At 39.4% G+C, this 19,664-nt stretch overlaps 1 protein-coding gene across 1 annotated transcript in view; it reads right to left on the bottom strand.

The window, feature by feature from the left end:
* Positions 1-189: 189 nt before the first annotated feature.
* The window catches only part of IARS2 (isoleucyl-tRNA synthetase 2, mitochondrial), a 28,964-nt gene continuing 9,489 nt past the window's right edge, over positions 190-19,664 (bottom strand). Inside the window, exons 13-23 of the mRNA XM_027734249.2 lie at positions 12,793-12,895; positions 12,046-12,139; positions 6,659-6,767; positions 5,768-5,870; positions 4,544-4,669; positions 4,044-4,175; positions 3,302-3,408; positions 2,319-2,464; positions 1,966-2,156; positions 730-874; positions 190-583 (exon numbers count right to left, since the gene is read on the bottom strand). Coding sequence (XP_027590050.1) covers positions 432-583; positions 730-874; positions 1,966-2,156; positions 2,319-2,464; positions 3,302-3,408; positions 4,044-4,175; positions 4,544-4,669; positions 5,768-5,870; positions 6,659-6,767; positions 12,046-12,139; positions 12,793-12,895 — 1,408 coding nt within the window. The 3' untranslated portion in view covers positions 190-431. The remainder of the gene's footprint in view (positions 584-729; positions 875-1,965; positions 2,157-2,318; positions 2,465-3,301; positions 3,409-4,043; positions 4,176-4,543; positions 4,670-5,767; positions 5,871-6,658; positions 6,768-12,045; positions 12,140-12,792; positions 12,896-19,664) is intronic.

Consider the following 19,664-nt stretch of genomic DNA (forward strand, 5'->3'; position numbering starts at 1 on the left):
TTTTCCTTCTTTTTTGGGAATGGTGGTCATCACTTTTTCCTCTGCTTTTACAAGAGTACACACTCCAGTGTAATGGGGTTCTCTGGGGTTCTGCAGAACTACTAGCTGACAGTATAAAAGTTATACAAGAGCTAGTTTATGGGGGAGTTTCACTTAAATGGAAGTGCTAAGAACAAGTAAATCAGTCAGTTATTTTTAACCACCCTTTTTATTAAGCTGGAAAGTGATATACACAAGTAGGTGTGTGTATATATATACACATATATATATATACACATAAGGTTCCCCAAAATACATGATACTTCTGCTCAGGCTGGGGCTCAAGCATCTGGTTCTACAGGTTTCAGTATGCAGACCTGCTGGTTAGCCATTGCTATGTTAGACTTCCATACTCAGGACTTGGGAGCAGCTTGAGCACAGACATTTTGTCTTCATGTGCTCCCTTTTCCAGCAAGGACGTTCAGGCACCGTGGGCAGGGAGTGCTTGAGGAGTCGGAAGTGTATTTCCTGCAGCGAGGACATTTGGCTTTGGCAATTGGTCGGGCTATAACTTTATAGGAAGATTGTTCACAGATGTCACCACCTGTTAAAAGAAGTGTTATTGCTGAGAGAGAGGCTGTAGCTGTAGGTAAAACTCAGCTATATATATAATGTGAACAGCAAGTATGTTGTAGTGCAGGAAAGAACCACCTGCTTAGTGCTGTAGCCTGTCTGGAATAGTTCTCTTACCTTCCAAGTTAATCAGAAAGGTCCCTTTGGTGATGTTTGCATCTGCAGGTGTTTCTTTGGGTAGCTCGCTCAGCAGGGTTGTCTGGGAAGCCATCATTATCTCATTCAGCTGTGAATCAGTAGAAGTTTCTTCAGCCTGCAGTGCCTAGAGAAGAGAGGGAACATAACATTCAGACTTGCAACCTGTTTTTGTTCCTTCTGCTAGAAGATGTTAAAGCAAAAATCAATTGCTATGTATGTGATTGCAGCAGCTGTCAGAGCCTTGTCAGGGAGAGAGCACAAGTTTGTTTACACACGTGTCTAAATATGTGTATATCTATAGTTCTGTAAAGTCCAGCACCCAAACTGGCATCTACCCCTGCAAACTCTAAGATGTTCCATTCTATAAAACAAATGCAAAACCATGGTTCCTACTCGAGTGGATGATTTGAACCAAGAGTCTAATTTCTTTACTCCTGCCAGGAGCAGGAGTACAGACTTGAACTGCAGTGTAAAGGTTCTCTCTGCAGTTTACTTTGGCCCTCACATCAAGAAAGCAGATGACTTTGGAGGAACACTGGCACTAGCACAGGTGCTTTAAGGAGGCCAGTCACTAGTGGTGTAGCCCAGGGGTCAATATGGGGTCCAGTACTTTCTAATCTATTCACTAATAAGCTGGGTGCTGGGGCAGAGCACACCCTCAGCAAGTCTGCTGCTGACAGTGCTTCAAGGAGGGGCTGACACACCAGCTGGCTGTGCTGTCAATCAGAGGAACTTCAGTGGGATGGAGAAACCGGCTGGCAATCTCATCGAGCTCTGCCCCAGCTGGCTGGAAAGCTGGTGGCTACACAGCTGACCATGAGCCAGCATTCTGCTCTCCCAACGGGGAAGGCTTAGCAGCATTCCACAGTAGGATGCTGCATTAGAAAGAGCACTGCCAGCAGGTTGAAGATGATCCTTCTCCAAGAAAACACAAACCCACTTTTTACTGTGTGGGTGGTCAAACACTGGCACAGGTAGGCCAGAGTGGCAGTGGTGTCTCCATCCTCGGAAGTATTCAAAACCCAACTAGACACAGTCCTGGGCAACTTGTTCTAACTAAGCCTGCCTGAGCAAGGGGCTCGGGCTTTACAGGCTCCAGCAGTCCCTTCCAACCTCAACTCTTCTGTGGATTTCTGGCAAGTAAAAAGCAGAAGAAAGTTTACAGAAATTAGTATTTTTCACACAGACAACACTATTCTTAGTTGCATTTTTTACCTCCATTAATTCAAACAGCAATCCAGGCTCAATTACAATGATGACTTCATATTCCAAAGCATTCTTGCCAGAGATGGACCCAAGGAAAGAGTCTCTCATTGCACAAGCACCTTCTATTGCTTCCTCAATGCCAGGCTTCTTCCATGCTGAGCTTGCATTAATCCAGCCGGTACGAAACACACCCTCTGAGTCTTGAAAGCAAAATAAAGGAATTCTTAGTTTATTCTTTCTATTCGAGTGTCTATTAAATGAATAAAAAAGAATGGCACATCTCTGCATTTGCATTTCTTTTAACTCTGCAATTAAACAGTGCACTAAAAAAAAGAACTCTGTAGATATTGTATGTGCTTTACCTTTCTTATAAGGGATGTGCTGGAAAACCTCCTCTGCCAAGTGAGGAAGGATTGGTGCAAAGGACCGGACCACTACATCTAAAGCCTCTGCTAGCACGGTTTGACACGAGCGACGCTTGGGATCTTTTGCTTCTTCACAATAGAGCCTGCAAGACAGCCATGAAACTGGGAAAGTATTCCTGTGTTCATGTCACTGTTCCTGCTCAAGAGCCACACTTCCAGGATAGCCATGAGAGTACAGAAGTCTGACCCTAAGAAAAGCTTCTCTTAAGAGCCCTTCCTAGGCGAGCACAGTGGGCTACAGACAGGACCATCTGCATATACAGCCACATTGTCACAGGAAAGGCCACTTTGTACCTGTTAATTTGTACAGAGAGAATCTGTCATCAGGGAGTTGAGCCTGCAGCTGTCAGCCCTTTGTTCTGGTTCAACTGTAAAACTTGGCATTAGGGATTTTTTTTTATCTCCCCCCTCTACCACCCTTTACTCACATTCTGGCAACTAAAGACCAGTATAACCCCCCATCTCCTACCAACATGAAACAGCCCTTTCAAATTTACAAAGGTATCTGTCACACCCTTGGGATTTTTTGCTGATTGAAAAAAAAAAAGATAAATGCATTCAGTTGTCCAGGTAAATGCTAAAAGCCCTTCCCCCTACCTTCCCAAGTTCAGATGTACACCCTTCTGTGGAGAAATACAGATCCAAGATTATCTTCAAATATTTATTTGGTTTTAAATGTGCATGTTTGATTACCTTTTAAAGCCATCAGTACCCCCAGTGGACAGAACACTGAAGCACAATGATGACAAACAGCTGAGAGCAGCTGAGCTTTCACGGGGAGCTGGAGTGCACTAGGGCACAATCTCAGAGGTTCTCTGAGATACCTGTAGTCACTCAGCATTCACCTGCAATGTTACTACCTCCATCTCAAACCCATTAACGTGTTTTCTCCCTTTTGAAGGCAGCAGGAAGGAAATTACCTGTCTTTGATTACGCTGAAATAGAAGTTAGACAAGTTTCTGGAACAGAATGCTTGCAGTAATCGGACAACTTTGCTAAACTCATATTCTTTGTATGCGTCTGTAACCTGGGAGAGGAAGCAGAGGCCGGTAAGAACAGCGTATCAGTTTCCATCACATGGCACATAATGACAGCCCCTGATAAACCCAAACTTAGAGAAACTGTAATCAGTAACACAAAGTCTGGGAGAACCTTTTCTTTGAAAGGTTGTTGGAGAGGAAAAACAATATTAGTTCAGTTAATGATTAGGCCAAAGAAATAATTTCAATTTGAATTTGAGGGGAGCGAACCAGGGGAACCCCAGGAATTATGCCCATAGTTTCAGCAGAATGGTTCTGAGTGACAGAAGTGACAAATTTCTGGACTACAGCAGATTTGCAAAGCTCTAGAATTCTTTGGATTTGGCTTTTTATATCCTTTTTTAGCTATTTCTAGAGACTTCTAATTTGACACCTTGGGCAGGGGTGGGGAGTGGAAAAAACCGGTTGATGTCAAAACCAAGTTAAGAATGTTAAAACAAAGCCTTCCTCAAAAGCTGAAATGGGCTTGAAGAGAGCACACACTGCATCTAAGAATCCTCTGTGGTTGTAATCTGCCTACTTGACACATAATCTACTTACAGACTTAAAAGAGTTTTCCCTAGAGGTTCTAACCAATGAAAAACAGTACACACACATTTATCTAAACACAATTTACCCCCACCTTGTTGCCGTACTCATGCAATAAATGCAGCATGTACTGATCTACTATGTACATCTCTGAAGGGGGGATGGAATCAGTCTCTGGATTGAAGCCTTCCAGGTTTCCCAGCATGAAGCGCAGTGTATTCCGGAGCTAGGAACAACCCAGAAAAATTAAACACTATTGGTCTGCACTTCAGATGAAAAGCAAAATGCTCATATTCTATGAAGAATTAACTATAATTGGTTACTTTTCAAAATGACTGAATAGTTACAAAAGCATGATGGAGAACATATGCCAAAAGGACCTACAGAAGAATAAAGACTGGCTGTTACCAAAACGTGCTGCAAAAATCAGTCCTTTTCTTAGTACACTCTTTGATCCACAGATGTGAGAAGCAGTAGTACCTCCCTAAATGAGTTTGGAAACGTTTCCTTCAGTCTAAAGCCTGAAAAGCTTTGCAGCCACTACAAAGAGGGCCTGTCATTAGAGTGATCAGCGTTAGCATAGGTGGCTCTTACCTTGTTGATGTCATCTCTGGCAGCATTAAGTACCACGGGCCCAATCAGCACCTCCGTAAAAACGTTGGATTCTGCCACCCACCAGCGGAGAACATCAGCACCATAGGGAGGATCCTTGGTGTGATCCTAAGGATGGACAGAAAGGCACACAACTGCTGGGGGTCCTGCAGCCTGGTGAGCAGTGCTGTGAGCTGCAGAGCCATGGAGTATCTCCAGCTGTAAGGGACCCAGAGGGATCACCAAGTCTAATTCCCTGCTCCTCACAGGGCTACCTGAAACTGTGTACGTGTGCCCAGAAGGTCACTGTGTTTGGAAGCCTTCACCCTCTTTTTGCAGGATTTACTGTTCAGCAGGACTACAATAGATACTTGCAGCAGTCTGTGTTCAGGCAATGCTGGAACCCGGGTGAGTTGAGATAAACTCACCTGCAGCCTTGAAATTCTTCAAATGCTTATCATTAAAATAGCAACATTAATATCTAAAACTATATACTTTTTTCTTCCCCTTCAGACTGTTTTCAACTCTGAAAATGGATTCTGCCCTTTTCAAAAGAATAGGAGCAATTGTGTGTTTTAATGAATCAGATAAGTCTTTGCAAGGATTGATTCTTTTGTCAAGAGAGTTGCAAAATCTGCTTTGCAGCCTCAGATGGAGCAACAGCAGGACTGGAGGGGGGGTGGGGGGGAAAATCGGAGCATCTCCTGCAGTGCAACATTCCTGACCATGGAATGAAGTTTCCAGAGTCAGTAACAGTCTAGGTTGAGAGCAGACAGATTGCTGGGGTGCAACTGCTACATCTGACAGCTCTACTGCCAGGACCATCTTGTAGGTTTCAGTTTGAAAGCAAAGGTCAATTGTTTTAATTTTTTTTTAAATGTCCTCCCCCCCATTACTCCATCAACAGCATTGCCAGGTGTATTGGGTTTCTGTGGCCATGTAAAAAGGAACCATTCTACACCCTCTGCATAATTTTCTTTTCTTTTAGCATTTTCTCTCAGCAGAGAACAAAGATGTGGGGGTTTTGGCACTTCAGCTGAAGCAAAACAACTCAAGGTTTTCACTCCAGCCAAACAAACTGCAGTGTAGCCAAAGCCTTTTGAAGATCCTTACAGAGTTCTGCTACGAGACAGCTGTTTAGAGACAACCAAGCCACAGGACAGCTGCAGAATCTGGTTGTGAAAAACTGTAACTAGTGATTCTAAGAACTCAAAGAGTTTCACTTACTTCGCCTCCATTGATAACGACATCAGGGTCAACCACATTGCCAACAGATTTAGACATCTTCTCCCCTTTTTCACCAAGAGTAAATCCATGAACTACCAGAGTCCTGAAGAAAAGACTTCAGTGAAAACCAAATCCCAGTGAAATTCTGTGTTCAGAATAGATTTCTACTGAGGATATTCCTAAGTCGAAACATACAGAAACCCTGTATTTCAGTAAGCCTGAGGCTCCATCCCTGGAGTTCAACCAACCATGAATACACTGTACTACCTTCCAGGTACTGCAAACAACTTTATTTTTCTCATTTAATATTGCCGTGCAAGCAACAGATTGTTTAGATATCCAGGACACATGGATTTCAGATTTATTAAAGACTAAAGTATTATTTACTTGGTAAGCCAACACTTTTCCCAAAATTGTGCAGCCTTCTTGCCACTGATCCGCATTACCCTTCCCTATGCTCTTCATCTTCCAGGGGACAAACTGTATTCCACAGCTCCAGCAGGAGATTAACACACAGTCATTCCAAATCCCCTACAGCCTAACATTAAATTCACAAGTCAAGGATTTTAGGAGACTTTCACACTGCAATTCCCACAAGAATCCCTTTGATTACGGGACTGGGAGAGATGGCAAAAAAACAGACTTGTATTTGATAATGTAATACCTAAAGGACTGAGAAATAAAATATCTATTAAAATTATGATGGAAAAAAATTAAAGAGTAAATTCCTTCCAATCTAATCTGAAAAAACTTTATACTAAAAATATAAGAACATAAATCAGATGCTAAGTAATGGTTTGATGTCTCTTGTTTATATACTGCTGTGCACACTACCAAAAGCCTGATACTCAATGAAAGGAGTAACAATGTGTTTGTAATCCACACACTTACTTGTACGGTGCCTTCTTCCTTACTGCCACACTAGTTAATAGAGAGGATTGAAACCAACCTCCCAGTTGGTCTTTTCCTTCAAGGTAGGTATCTGCTCTTTGCTCTGCACCTTTAAAAGCAGAAAATTTTGTTTGAAATATTAGCCTGTATCTTCAAACAATTAATACACAAAATGTGATTAGTATCATTTATTCTGCTGTTTAAACTCAGTGGATAAGTCACTTTCATAAATGGTGTGTGGTTACTGAACCGTGATACAAGGGATTAATTAATGTCACATTTTTAAAACAAAAAACAAGACCCACCTCTCCCCCAAAACCAAAATAATAAAGTACGAAAACAAGCTATCACACTCAGAGTGCTTCATAAGGAGTTCAAAAAATACTTTCCAAGTACTCCTAAACGAAGTGAAGGACCCAAGAAAAGATCACATACTTTGGAATTAATAAAAATCTATGCCACAATCCAAAACTTCACAGTTTGGAATTACTCAGGACACAAACCACAGCGGTAAAGTGCTTGACCAGCCTGTGTAAGGCACAGCTATTTAGAGGGGACCAGAGAGCTTTGGCAGTGACCGCAGCTCACCTGTGACAGAACTTCTATTTCTGGTCACTGGTGTTCCAGGAAAATTAAAAGTTTCAGGAAAGGGTTGGGACAACATGGGAAACAAGAAAGCCTGTTGGGAGACACAGGCATCTGGAGGAGCCTGGTTTGTTTAGCTTATCCGGGTGAAGGCTGAGTGGAAATATTATTCACTATAAATACACACACATAAAAAATAGGAATGCTAGGGAAGAACATCTGGATCTAATGAGTGCTGTTGGCATCAGAGAAAAAGGGGCTACGAGGCACACAGGCTGGGTATTAGCTGACTCCATACCAAAACCAGAAGAACAAACCCAGCTATCCCCCAGGGTTGAGAGAGGACAGCAAAGTTTAAATGGCTTTACTGGTGGAATTGAGTCACTGTACAAAAAGGTACAAGACTTGTTGACTCAAGAAGTCTCTCCTTGTCCTAAGAAATCCCAGACAGGTCACCAGAGTGAGAACAGAATAACTTAAAACACAGCAGAACATGCAAGTCAAAGCCTACAAATGTGCAAAACCATACACATATTTGTCAGGAATTTAGTTTTGATTCCAAGTATTCAACCAAAAGTCTCTCTACTCAGTTTTTATCTACTAGCTCCTTTTATCCTCTTCCTAGGACCCCTGAGACAACTCTTCTTTCTGCTGCTGACACACTTAATTTATTTGTTTAACTTAATGGAAGTTTCGATATTTAGATCCATCCTGCAATAAAAGGAAGTTCAACATTACAAAGGTCAAGGCCATACAGAGCCAGTTAGCACAGGAAAAATGTGTGGGTGGATGTTATGGTTTTTAGCACATTTGCTTATTCATTCAACAAAATCTACAAAGAGTTTGGGTTTTAAAAGTAGAATAAGTAAGGATTGGCCTTTATATTAAAAGACTGCAAAAATACTCGTGGGGACAAGATAAAAGAGAATGTTTGTGGTAAGGAAAACAGTAACATTGGAAAATCTGTAAAAATGTGTTCATTATTTACATCTAGTTTGCTAGCCACTGGTTTTAGAGAGGAGAACTTTTCATGGAAATGCCAGTAGTTACAACTTAGAGAAGAGTTTAAACAAACTGATTACAAACAACAACCTGTATTGGTCTTTTCTGACAGAAACCTGTACATCTGACAAGCTGGCTACTGTAGCTTGCAAAGTTAATGGAGGCCTGAACATTTTATCTCTGTAACACACGAACATGGGGTTTGCATATACAAAGCCTGCCTTTTAAATAGCTCCCCCACCTCAGTTTCATTAAAGTTGAGATTTTATATATAAATTAATTCACTGCCCTTTTTTTTTTTTGTAAATGGAAGAGTATGTCCAACAACCCTGAAGAGACTTTCCAGTTGTTTATTTTACACTGAGGTGTAGTACATAGGTCATTAAAGGGAATTAGAATTTATGATCCTTCTGGTTTGGATTTCAAGATTCCATATCTTTGATCTTACAGACTTTGACTTTTAGATTAAATGTATTTTATTTTAATGCCAGGAATGAACCAGCTAAGATAAATTCAATGCTCTCAGTCAGCACAAAAGTTTAAACACTTAGATAGGCAAGCTGTAAAATAATCACATTCATTCAGTTAAATATTAGCCAATAAGATAGGGAAAAAAAGTTATGATGTTGAAAACTACATAATTGTGATATAAAACTATGGGTAAGAAGCTGTGTGACTTTTACCAATGGCAAATCAGATCGCAATGGAGTCCAGTGTGCATTTTATATGAAATATTTTAAAAAATAATCATCTCAGGGTTGTAGTGCAGATGGCACTCTGTCCATGAGGAAAACGTCAAGACCCGTAAGGGAATTTTAAGATAGAAAAGAGTTCTCTAACATGGATGCTCTAAAAACAGCCACTGAAATAAGCACTATCGAAAGGCTGAACTTCAAAGCAAAAGAGCAACAAAAAAAGTCCTGGGCATCATGGCACTGAGTATTCAAAATTAGCACATGCTTTTGAACAAAGTTGCTTTTACCACACTTTGTTTTTGGAGGTAGTGGATTAACACTCTTCTACCTCACAGCAGCATTGTGAAAATGAATTTATTCATGTATGAGGCATTTGGACTTAAATTTTAACACTGCATAAAACAGTTTTTCAAAAAAAATATTTGAGGCATGTGTAGCAAGAAACAAACAGAATTAGCAGGTACAACTAATAAACTGAGTGAAAACAGTGTTAGGCAAACAGAGCATTAAGAAAGCAAAACTTCAGGAGCAGTGGGTTTTTCAGAGCATGTTGCACTTGTGGATCTGCTCTCAGTGGTGCCAGCAAGCAGCATTTATTTCACACATAATCTAGTTATAACTAAAATTTTGTGTTTGTGACTGTGGGAGCCAAATCTTTGATCTTAGTAAATCACACCTTCCTACCTGCCATACTGCTGATGTAGAACGGTTTGGTTAACTTGTCTTTTAGCTAGAAGTGATACCTTAGACACACCTAGACTGAAAAAAGGAAGCCAATCATAATTTACCAAAACAAGAGCAACCTTAAGTCATTTCCATCAGAACTATGTAAAGTCTCTCGTAGGAAGTGCAGCAGGGCAAGCATTAGAAATATGACTGTGCACGCAACCTACGATTTAGGTCGCTGAGCTTGCTGTCCCTGAGCAGCAATTCCTTTAACCTCACATAGCAAAATCTCTCTCTCTTCTTCCTGTTCTTCACCCCCTTCCCAACCTGCCATATTTTCTGACAGCAACTTGTGTGGCCATCAGCTAAAGGGATGAATTTTGTCACAGCCGCATCTCATTTAGTAAGCTCGGACACAGCTGGTTCAAGTGCAGTGAAAACTCAGGCCCAAGTTCCCCGAGTCACAGACACATTGGAAATAATGACTTATTTTTGCAAGTTGGAACTGACAGGGAAATCTGTAACACCTTTAATTCCTGCTGGTGACTAACAGATCATTGATTTATAATTTTCAATAACTTGGGTTCAGGGTAGAGTGAAACAAATAATAGTCTCAGTTTTAGCCATCTCTTATATCCTCCAGTTGCTCTCAGTGACTCATGTGCTGCAGAAGAACCACTGCCCCACAACCCTGGCATCAGAGGCAGCAACACCCGCTGTTATCGCTGACCTCCTACTGCAAAATTAACAGGCAACAAGTACAGGGAGCATGACAGCTTCCATATACCTCTGTGCTTCCCTGAGTTTTAGCCATGGAAAGTTCTTCTTCCCGTTATGACATTCTCTACTCTAATTTTGGATTTCTCCATGAATTTCATCCATTTTTCTCCAAGAGTACTTTGGAGAAGAATACCATCAGTTAGCCTGCTCACAAGCCTTGCAGATTACTTTCATTGACATTGGAAGAAGTTCTGCAAAAAGTTTTAAAAGCTGGAGCATATCGGGAAACAGAAGTCAAAACTATTAATTCAACAACTTCTCTTGCAAAGTGCATTTTTCGTAAAGGGTAAATTAAAACAATAATTTGATATGAATCACTGAGACTGTACTTCTACTTCTGGCAGTGGCTGGGAGCCTCAATTACATAGAAAAAGGTAACGCAACTTTTGTGTCATTTATGAAGATAAAAAGGGTTACAAGGCCACACTGCTTGTCAGTCAGATCCCTGGCTTTTGAACCAGTGGGGCCACCCATTCAAGTCAGACGGCAAAAGAAGATGCACCACGTTCCAGCAAATTTCATGGAAAGATAGGACTAGGTAGAGAAGAGGAACTTGTAATGATTTCCACGAAAGAAGTCTGCACTGTGAAAGACCCAGCATTTCTTAGACACTATAGAATCAACAGGGGAGCCTTACACAAATTAACAGTGAATCAAGAAGTCTCGATTCTGCTGTTCCTTATTAAAAGATGTCTTTCCTTTACACAGGATAAGAGGTAACTTTTGCAGGCTGAGGTGTTAAGCCCTTGAAGGACACGAGTGTGTAACTGTGCATAAAATACCACCACTTTGTTTTACCTTTCGAAATCAAATCTGAAACATTTTAAACTTCAATATATGTAAAGGTCTTCTAGAAAATTAATGTTTGCTGATGGTACTGTCGCCTGACCACGTTGCTAAGAAATAAAGCCTCTGGTACTAACGTGTTTTATAATTCAACAAGATTGTTATCACGCAATTGTGTACAGAGGGTTTAAAGTCCAACAGACTTGATGTATGGGACCAGACTCCTCCTCTGGAAAGGACTCCTGACTCTGGACTATCCTCCAGGCAAACGGTGTATATTTTATGTACTTTTGGACAAATATATATCTGCTACCTGCTGAGTAGCAACTACCGGTGGTAGGAGCTATAAACAGCTTGTAGCAAGTATAAATATTATAAGCCACAATATACTACTTCAGTTACTGAAAGTAATCAAAAGTGAAAAAGCACACCTACACTTTTAAATTATAAAACTTGGACTCAGCAGCTGATCTCAATCTTGTCCTGCTTCAAATAGCACACACGAGCACAAACTGAAACATGTTACCTGAAAACGATTTAAGAGTTACCAACTAGCAGCAAAATATCTTTTGTGTCATGAAACATCTACACTCCAAAAAAGTATGTTCTGATCAGAAGATACACTGTATGCCACATAGCAGAATCGTTCAGAGTAGAATATTAAAAAAATCTCAACTTTAATTACTCTGAAAATGAGTTTGCCAACATTAAATCCTTATCTTTACAAGCAAAAGCAGCTTTACAAGAAGTCACCACCAGTCTGCTGCTGGCATAATTTGTCTCAGTTTTGCTGACACCAACACTGTCACACAAAACAGTTGTATTTTGTTCTCCGAGTATTTTTAAAGAAAGATCAACATATTAATTCTGTACCTTCCAAAACATGAGCCCAGGAAGTTCCACTGTCAAACCAGATGTCTAGGACATCCTGTCCCTTGACATAATCCGAAACATCATGACCACCAGCCTATTGAGAGAACAATTATTAAAGAAAGCAAATGGAATACTCCGTATCATCAATGCTTTTCAAAGCTAGAAAAAAAAGCAAATTTGGTTTCTGGACCAGTTTGTACAGGCTCTGCTACCAACCTTGAGTGAACATAAAATAATTTAGATAATTATTCCTAATAGTTTTCAGATAACTACTGATAAAAACCCAAAATAAGGCAAGGAAAAATTACAAATAAAAACCTCAAACAGCAGAGTAACACCATAGTTTGCATGCTAGCTTAAGTACGCAATTGTTAAAGTACAATAAAACATCAGGAAGAACTTAATAAAAATTCTAATGTATTTTGATGACAAAGATTTAATACATATTTGGGCTCATAATTTGGTTACTTAGGATGTCACCCAGGAAGGTGTTATGTTTGTCACCCAGGAATGAGGACCTGAACTAAAGGGAGGGGAATGGAGATGTCTGCCCTGAATTAACAGCACAGATCCGACTGCATGTATTCTGCCACACTCAGATCTTACTTTCTGAATATTCTTTTCACAGGACACCTTCTCATGGGGGCACAAGACTGAAAAGGATCATGGGAATATATGAAGGTTTTCCATTATTTCCCATCACTCAGCTGTCTCGAGCACCTTCTGTGTTTGAAGTCGAAAGATTACCTTTGCTACAGCCTCTTTTGAGAGTAGTTGTTCAATAGGAAGGGTCCACCACGCATCTGTCCCTTGCTGCTCCACTACTTTGATGACATCTGTGATAGTTTCACTGGGTTAGAAGGAAGAGGGGATTATGAATTGATGAGTTCATTGTATCTTTCTACAAGTATCCCAGACCCAAAGCAGTGAGACCAATACAGAGACCAAACTATTGGAACCTGTGATTTTCCAGCTTCTAATCCAGACAAGACTCCAGAGCTTTCTGCCTGCATTAAAAAGACTTCCAAGTTTTGTCTTCCACGATGGGTAGAGTTGTGTAAAACATACAGAAACCCACATGGATTCTAAACATCTTTTTCTGCAAATACTCAATAATCAGGTACTCAGAAAAGATGCCAGCAGCTTGAAAACTTTTAAAATCCATTTCACTTGCTATTCACCTTGAATTTAAAGAAACTGCATAACTATTTCCCCTTAAAATATCCGCTCTTTTTGACAACACGCTGGATAAAGACACCTCGAGAACTCATGGGGGAATGAAGTTACAAAATGTACATATATATTAGACTTCCAGTTGCCTGGATGCCCCCTTTTTAGCAATACATATTTTAAATTATAAAATATATATATAAAAATGTATTAATCCCAATAATGTAAGAAACTGAAACCTCTGTACCCAGCAGAGGGGTGATAACAAGCAACCATTCACTGTACACTCTGAAGGCAATCTAGGAGTTCGTATCACATAGCACCAGCCAGGACAAAGGTCCTTAAATAAACAAATACTACGGAAATAAGAAAAATAAAAAACCTAACTAAGCATTTTTTCTGATGTGAACAGATAAGGCAGCCACAAGGCATGCAGTTCTGCACACTATTTATGACACATTCAATCCCTGTCCCCAGCAGGTAAGGCTATGGGGGATTGATTTTTAATATCGCTTAATGCCAAGTCTAGACATAAATTAGGTATCTTAGAAAAAACAAAAGAAACCCCACACACTTTGTTTTGGTGACTCACAGAGCACTTACTGAAGAGATGATTTTTAAGACATCTGCTGTGTTTAAGGAGTACAGCAGATCATCATGACCTGTCAACTTCCAACTAAACCCGCTGTGTTACTCAAGGCACCAGAGTTTTGTTTATAACTCGAGAAATGAAGATTTAATCACTTAAGTAACTTCTTGACACAGTATTGTGAAAGGGGGAAAAGTAAAATAATGGTCTGGCATAACCATCTCGAAAACAAAAAGGCAGATGATCCTCTTTAGTCATCACTTGGTTTTGTATTTGGACCTCAGCACAATATTTTTTCTGCTCTGTTAAAAAGCTGAGCTCCATCACTAAAACATTTAGTGGACTCTTACACAAAGAGTTAAAGAAAGAAAATCCATGTTCTCCAAGAAGCTGTAGAACAAATCATTTCATACAAGAGGTGCAACAGCAAAAAGAAAATGCAGTTTTGCTCTCAACTGCTCGAATTGCAATGATAAAACAACGATTTTATATTAATCAATCACCAGTTAATCAATTTACTTCTCAAAGTAAATTCCTGTAGAACATTCCAGCAGGTTTTCTGGAGAGTAAACCCCACTACCCAGTAACATTCACACATCAACAGCCAGCTAGCACACCACCACAGTTCTTACCCTTTCAGACCAGAATGGATATCATTCACCTTCCAGTTTAATGATGACAGGACAATTTTTGGCTTGGTAATATATCTGCTAACATTTATCTCAGTAAAATAACACTGAGGAGCTCCAGTTCCTAATGGTATTGTTTCTTTTTAGAAATATTTGCACAGAGGCCTATTTGCCTGTACTGTCAGTAGTGAGAGTGTTACTTCTCCACAACAAAAGCAAACACCACCACCAGTCCCGGTAGATTCCTGGCAGATAGCTGACATGTAATCCTCAGGTCCTGCTTCCTTCACACTAAACCTTCAAATTTAGAAAGCTCTCAGGAAAAAAAACCAAAACAAATAAGTCAAGGAGAAGTTTGTTTGTCTCAGCCTGGACTAAACTATCCCACTGAATTTCTCTCTCTCTCTTACAGGGTCAGTACCTCACTTTACACCCAGACCTTCAGTGGCGACGCAAACCATAGCCCCTGGGAACGTTTTAGAAAGAGTAATACAGAACAGTTATTTTTCATTCCTTGCCAATGTTTTTGATTCTTTTCAAATTCACTACCAGTGAAAGAAAGATGGAGAGGGACATTTTACAAGAGCATGTAGTGACAGGACAAAGGGAGATGGATTCAAACTGAAAGAGAGTAGGTTTAGATCAGATATTAGGAAAAAATTCTTTATTTTTTTATACACTTTAGTGAGGGTAGTGAGATACTTGAACAGGTTGCCCAGAGAAGCTGTGGATGCCCCATTCCTGGCAGTGTTCAAGGACAAACTGGATGGAGCTCTGAACAAAATGGTCTAGTGGAAGATGCCCCTGCTCATGGCACAGGGTTGGAATGACCTTTAAGATGATCTTTAAGTTCCTTCCAACCTAAACCGTTCTATGAGTGTATTTTTAAATACAATTATAGAAAACCAGTTGTCTTCAAATGAGTATTTTAAGAGCTCTCTCCACAGTCTCAGTGCCTTCCTGTTAATGGCCAAGACTTACCCATGGAACTCTGCAGCAGAAGACAAGAGTAGCTAAATTAAAAAGAAGATGATTTACCCTAAAATGTGTTTATTACCACATAAAATGTACATGTCTGTTGAGTGATTCATGGAAGACATAATCCAGTGCTCAGCTAATTACTCTGGCCTCACTTAGAGTCAGAAAAATTTTCTAATTAGGAGTCATACCCACAAATATTATGGAAAAACTACCAGCATGCCCCATAAACCAAGCAGAAAATTCAAACAGGAACTAAGCTTGTCTACCACATATCTTTTTTGTATTGCAAATATGCTTCAGTGGAGGGACATAAACTCTAGGGATGAATTCATTTTCAACCTATGCATTTTTAAAGCATTCAACAAGTATTTCATTATATCAGTGTTTGAAGGGATTTTTAAAAGGTGATAAATCCAGCTACAGACCAAAACTAGCAGCTTCCTTGGACAACATGTAGAAACATACTCTTAACAAACAAATTTTTTTCCAGCAACTGTTTGGATTCAGTTTGATCACAGCAGGAATTTCAGTTTGTCAGATATTCTAAACTTTCAGTAAAGTAGATACAGCCTGAAGTGCCACCAATTTCCTGACATTGCAACTGTTAGTGTAATGACACCTCTCCTCAGTGGAAGAGAAATGATTAAGGTCATGTCTATCACATAAATATTTTGAGAAATTAAGAAAGGGTGGGGCAACATGAAAGACTGTGTCAGTGCAAACTGCATTACCTGTAGTGAAGGTGAACTGTTCTCCTTTCCACTGGAAGTGAGGGGGGGGCAGGAGAAGAAGGAAATAAAACCTTGCTATTGCTCACCCTTGGGAAACCATCATAAAACGACTGCCTTCGTTTACAGTGAGGATTGCCAATGTCACACAAGAGTTGTCTACCCATTACCACAAAACATATTAGGGACTAACCTTTTATCAAGTGTATCGTTACACAATGCAAAGACTTACACCATTAATTTATGAAGAGCAGAATGTTTTTCAAGACGCATTTTCATGACACATGAACCAACAGACTCATTATGCTACAGATAAAAGTTTTCAGATAACTAAAAGAAGGTCAGATTTGTGTTATCAATCACTTATAAGAAATAAAGGGTCAATGACTGTTATTACAGTATACAATTTGTTATTGACCAATATTCTCAAAATTCTATCACAGTTTCAAATCAACTTTAAAAAAAAACCCAAACATTTTAGCAGTACAAGTTTTTTTATTATATAGTCTTTCCCTAGAGAATATAAGTGAACATTAACAGGTAATTATTTTATAAGAGGAGATAGTACCTTTTCAACAAACCTTTTTTCTTCCTACAGTTTGAAAAACCCAAGACATGCAAACATAGCCTCTGCCCTTCCGTTTCTACTCTTGTCCCAAGATCCTTATGATTACCTTTTACCACAAAAGAGAGAAATCACAATTTTTAAGGTATCTGTGCTGTGAGGAGAAGGATTTTTGCAAAGTACTTCTCCCTAAGTCGCAAGTGAAAACCACCTTTCTCAAATAACTACTCATCACTTTATAATCTGCAGGCTTCAATGTGAGCATGATAATTCCCCGAGTTAGCAATAAACAGCATTGTAAAACTTTGCCCTGTATTCACGCGCTATCTACAAGAACTTGCATTACGTGTCACTGCTACGTTTTCACAGTGAAACCCCTACGGCAATTCACGCTACCACGACAGCAGCCAATCACTCTGGAGTCTGATATTGATTATGCTGAACACTTATTTAATCTCTTAACAGAAATTAGGCAGCATTAAGATATAGTCAGGAGGAGAAGAATACAGCAGCTGATGTTCTCTCAATCTCTTTTCAAACAGCAGCAAAGGGGAAAAGTTATCTTCTGCTTTATGTGAACATCGATACTGCACCAGTAAGTATTTAGGTAAGTTGCTATTGCTTACAATTCACTGAAATGTCTTAACATTTTAAAAAGAAAATTAGAGCACAGGGTGGATCTACTTCAAAAACATGCTGGGGGTTCCTTTGTCAGAAATTCAAGTTACTTTTTAATCAAAGTCACAGGGAGGCTGACAGAAGTTCTCAGGCATCAGAATAATCTTTGCAATAGTACTATTTATTACCAGCATCTGAATAGTGAATTTGTAAAGAAGTTACTGCATGAGGTCAGATTAAAGTATGTATCTCATATACTGCTCTGAGCTACTACTAGAAATACAATTCTCTCATTTTAGTTTTGGAGTTCTTTCTTCTCTTCCATGAGTTACAGAATTTCCTAGAATCAGAATGCTTTCTCTTGAAATGTTGAGATGTTGAAAGCTGACAAACAGTATAACCATCTATTTGTGCATGTACTCTATTTAAAGTCTTTTTTCTCCACCTTTGCAGAAAAACTACACAAAATCTCACCTCTGTATTCTTACTGAAAATGGCAATAATGAAAAAAAGTTCTCTCTTTCACTTAAGATTTTTCTAATAGTAATTTTAAAATCCCTGATCACAATATGATGCATTATAGGCTACAGAAAGACTTTAATCATCACCGGTATATTAAATTTGTAACCACAGACAACAGTGTCATCGAATCAAATGTCTTTTAGAGCTATGAGGGGTCACAGCAGGAAAAAAGAAGACTCACGGAGATCCTGCATCCAACTTGTTGAATGCAAGATTACAACCTACCTCTTGGCTTTTAAGTTAGAAAGACTGAATTGTTGGTGTGAGAACAATACTCTGTTAGAGAAAGCAGTTCCATCTTGAAAGATGAGCTTTCTCCAACTTTTCACGTGACAAATTCAGGGGCAACTCTCACAGAGGGAAACAGTGGTTTATTCTAGAGGCTTTTTTTTTTTTCTTTTTAAAAGTCTTTTTACAGGTGATAAATAAATAAGATCACTCCAGATCGACCATTGGTGCTCTCATATGTAACAGTAACTCCATGTGGACTACACTGACTTCCAGTGGAGATGCTGTTACTTTTGATAGCCACTGAAAAACTACAGAGCAGCTGCTACTGGGAACATGTTTATCCAGCATTCAGGTTAAAAACAGCTTTTGTTTTGAAATGTAAGTTGTTTACTCTTGTTTTAATTATTCACACCATCTGAATATGAAACTTCTTGAGTGTTGAGAAATATTTCAGCAACCTGTTGTGATAGGATTTTCAAAAGATAATGCAAATGCAACAGAAGATTGAGGCTTAGCTGTTTATTTCAATAAGAACTGGTGTCCAGGAAAATGACCTATGAATTGACAGACTGTCTTCTAAATTTGCCTGTCACTTCTATAGGCCAATATTCTGAGCACTTTTCCTACTCTGGTTACAAAAGTCTCCTATGGTTAACTTTAAATATTAAATTACTGTTTTACTCTAGTCTTTAAAATTTTTACCTAGCGTAAGTTAAGTTAGAAGTAAAGAGTACTGGCTATAAATGAGCATCTGAAGCTGTCAGTCAAACAAAATAAATCTCTTTTCAAGCATAATGGATATGTCTGTTTTTTTCCTTAATGTGTGTCTTTTATTCCCCAGATCAATTCTACCCGAACATGCCATACTGTCCCTTTGTTCCTTCAGGTACATGTGTGACTGCTGGGCCACTACCTACACAGAAAGGTCAAGGTGTTAAACTACTGCAGAGTTTATCACAACAAAATGCCCAGATTGCCACATTTCACACAGCTCCAGCAATAATCACACCCAGCTCAAGCACTTACAAAAGGCATGTTCTTTAATAGAGGTCACTGGCTTTCACGGTAATTTTACTACAACCTAAAGGAATTCCCATGCATTCCTCCTTCCAAATGCCTTCTGTACCCGGCTGGGTCACCTCCTCAATGTTCTGAAGAAGCTATTGCTTCGTGGTGCCCTTCACATTTGACTGATAACTGCTAAACTGGTTTTCATTACACTCTTATTTTCTTGTTAAGCCACATTTTTAACCATCTTAAGCAACACATACACACACTCAAGCCTACTCTTCAGGTAGAATACAATAAGTATTCCTCAGAAATGGTAATTTTTTTATACAGACACACACTTTTTAACATGGTAACAATTTTTGCAGGTAAAGTGATTTTACATCCCTTGAAGTCTCCATCCCTTTATTTATTTCCTGATGTGTGTCAGCATTATTCAGGTACTATAAACGACTATGGCCATTGTGGTCTTTTCTCACAGTTACTGCCTCTGGTGAAAGAGCCAAAGTACATCTCTGTGCACCTACACACCCAGTCACACTAGGTGAAGCTAAGGACTAACTGTTTAAAGTCCATTC

Source organism: Pipra filicauda, unplaced genomic scaffold, assembly GCF_003945595.2.
Source record: "Pipra filicauda isolate LSUMZ 115617 unplaced genomic scaffold, ASM394559v2 scaffold147_size4022426_pilon, whole genome shotgun sequence".
Taxonomy (NCBI): domain Eukaryota; kingdom Metazoa; phylum Chordata; class Aves; order Passeriformes; family Pipridae; genus Pipra; species Pipra filicauda.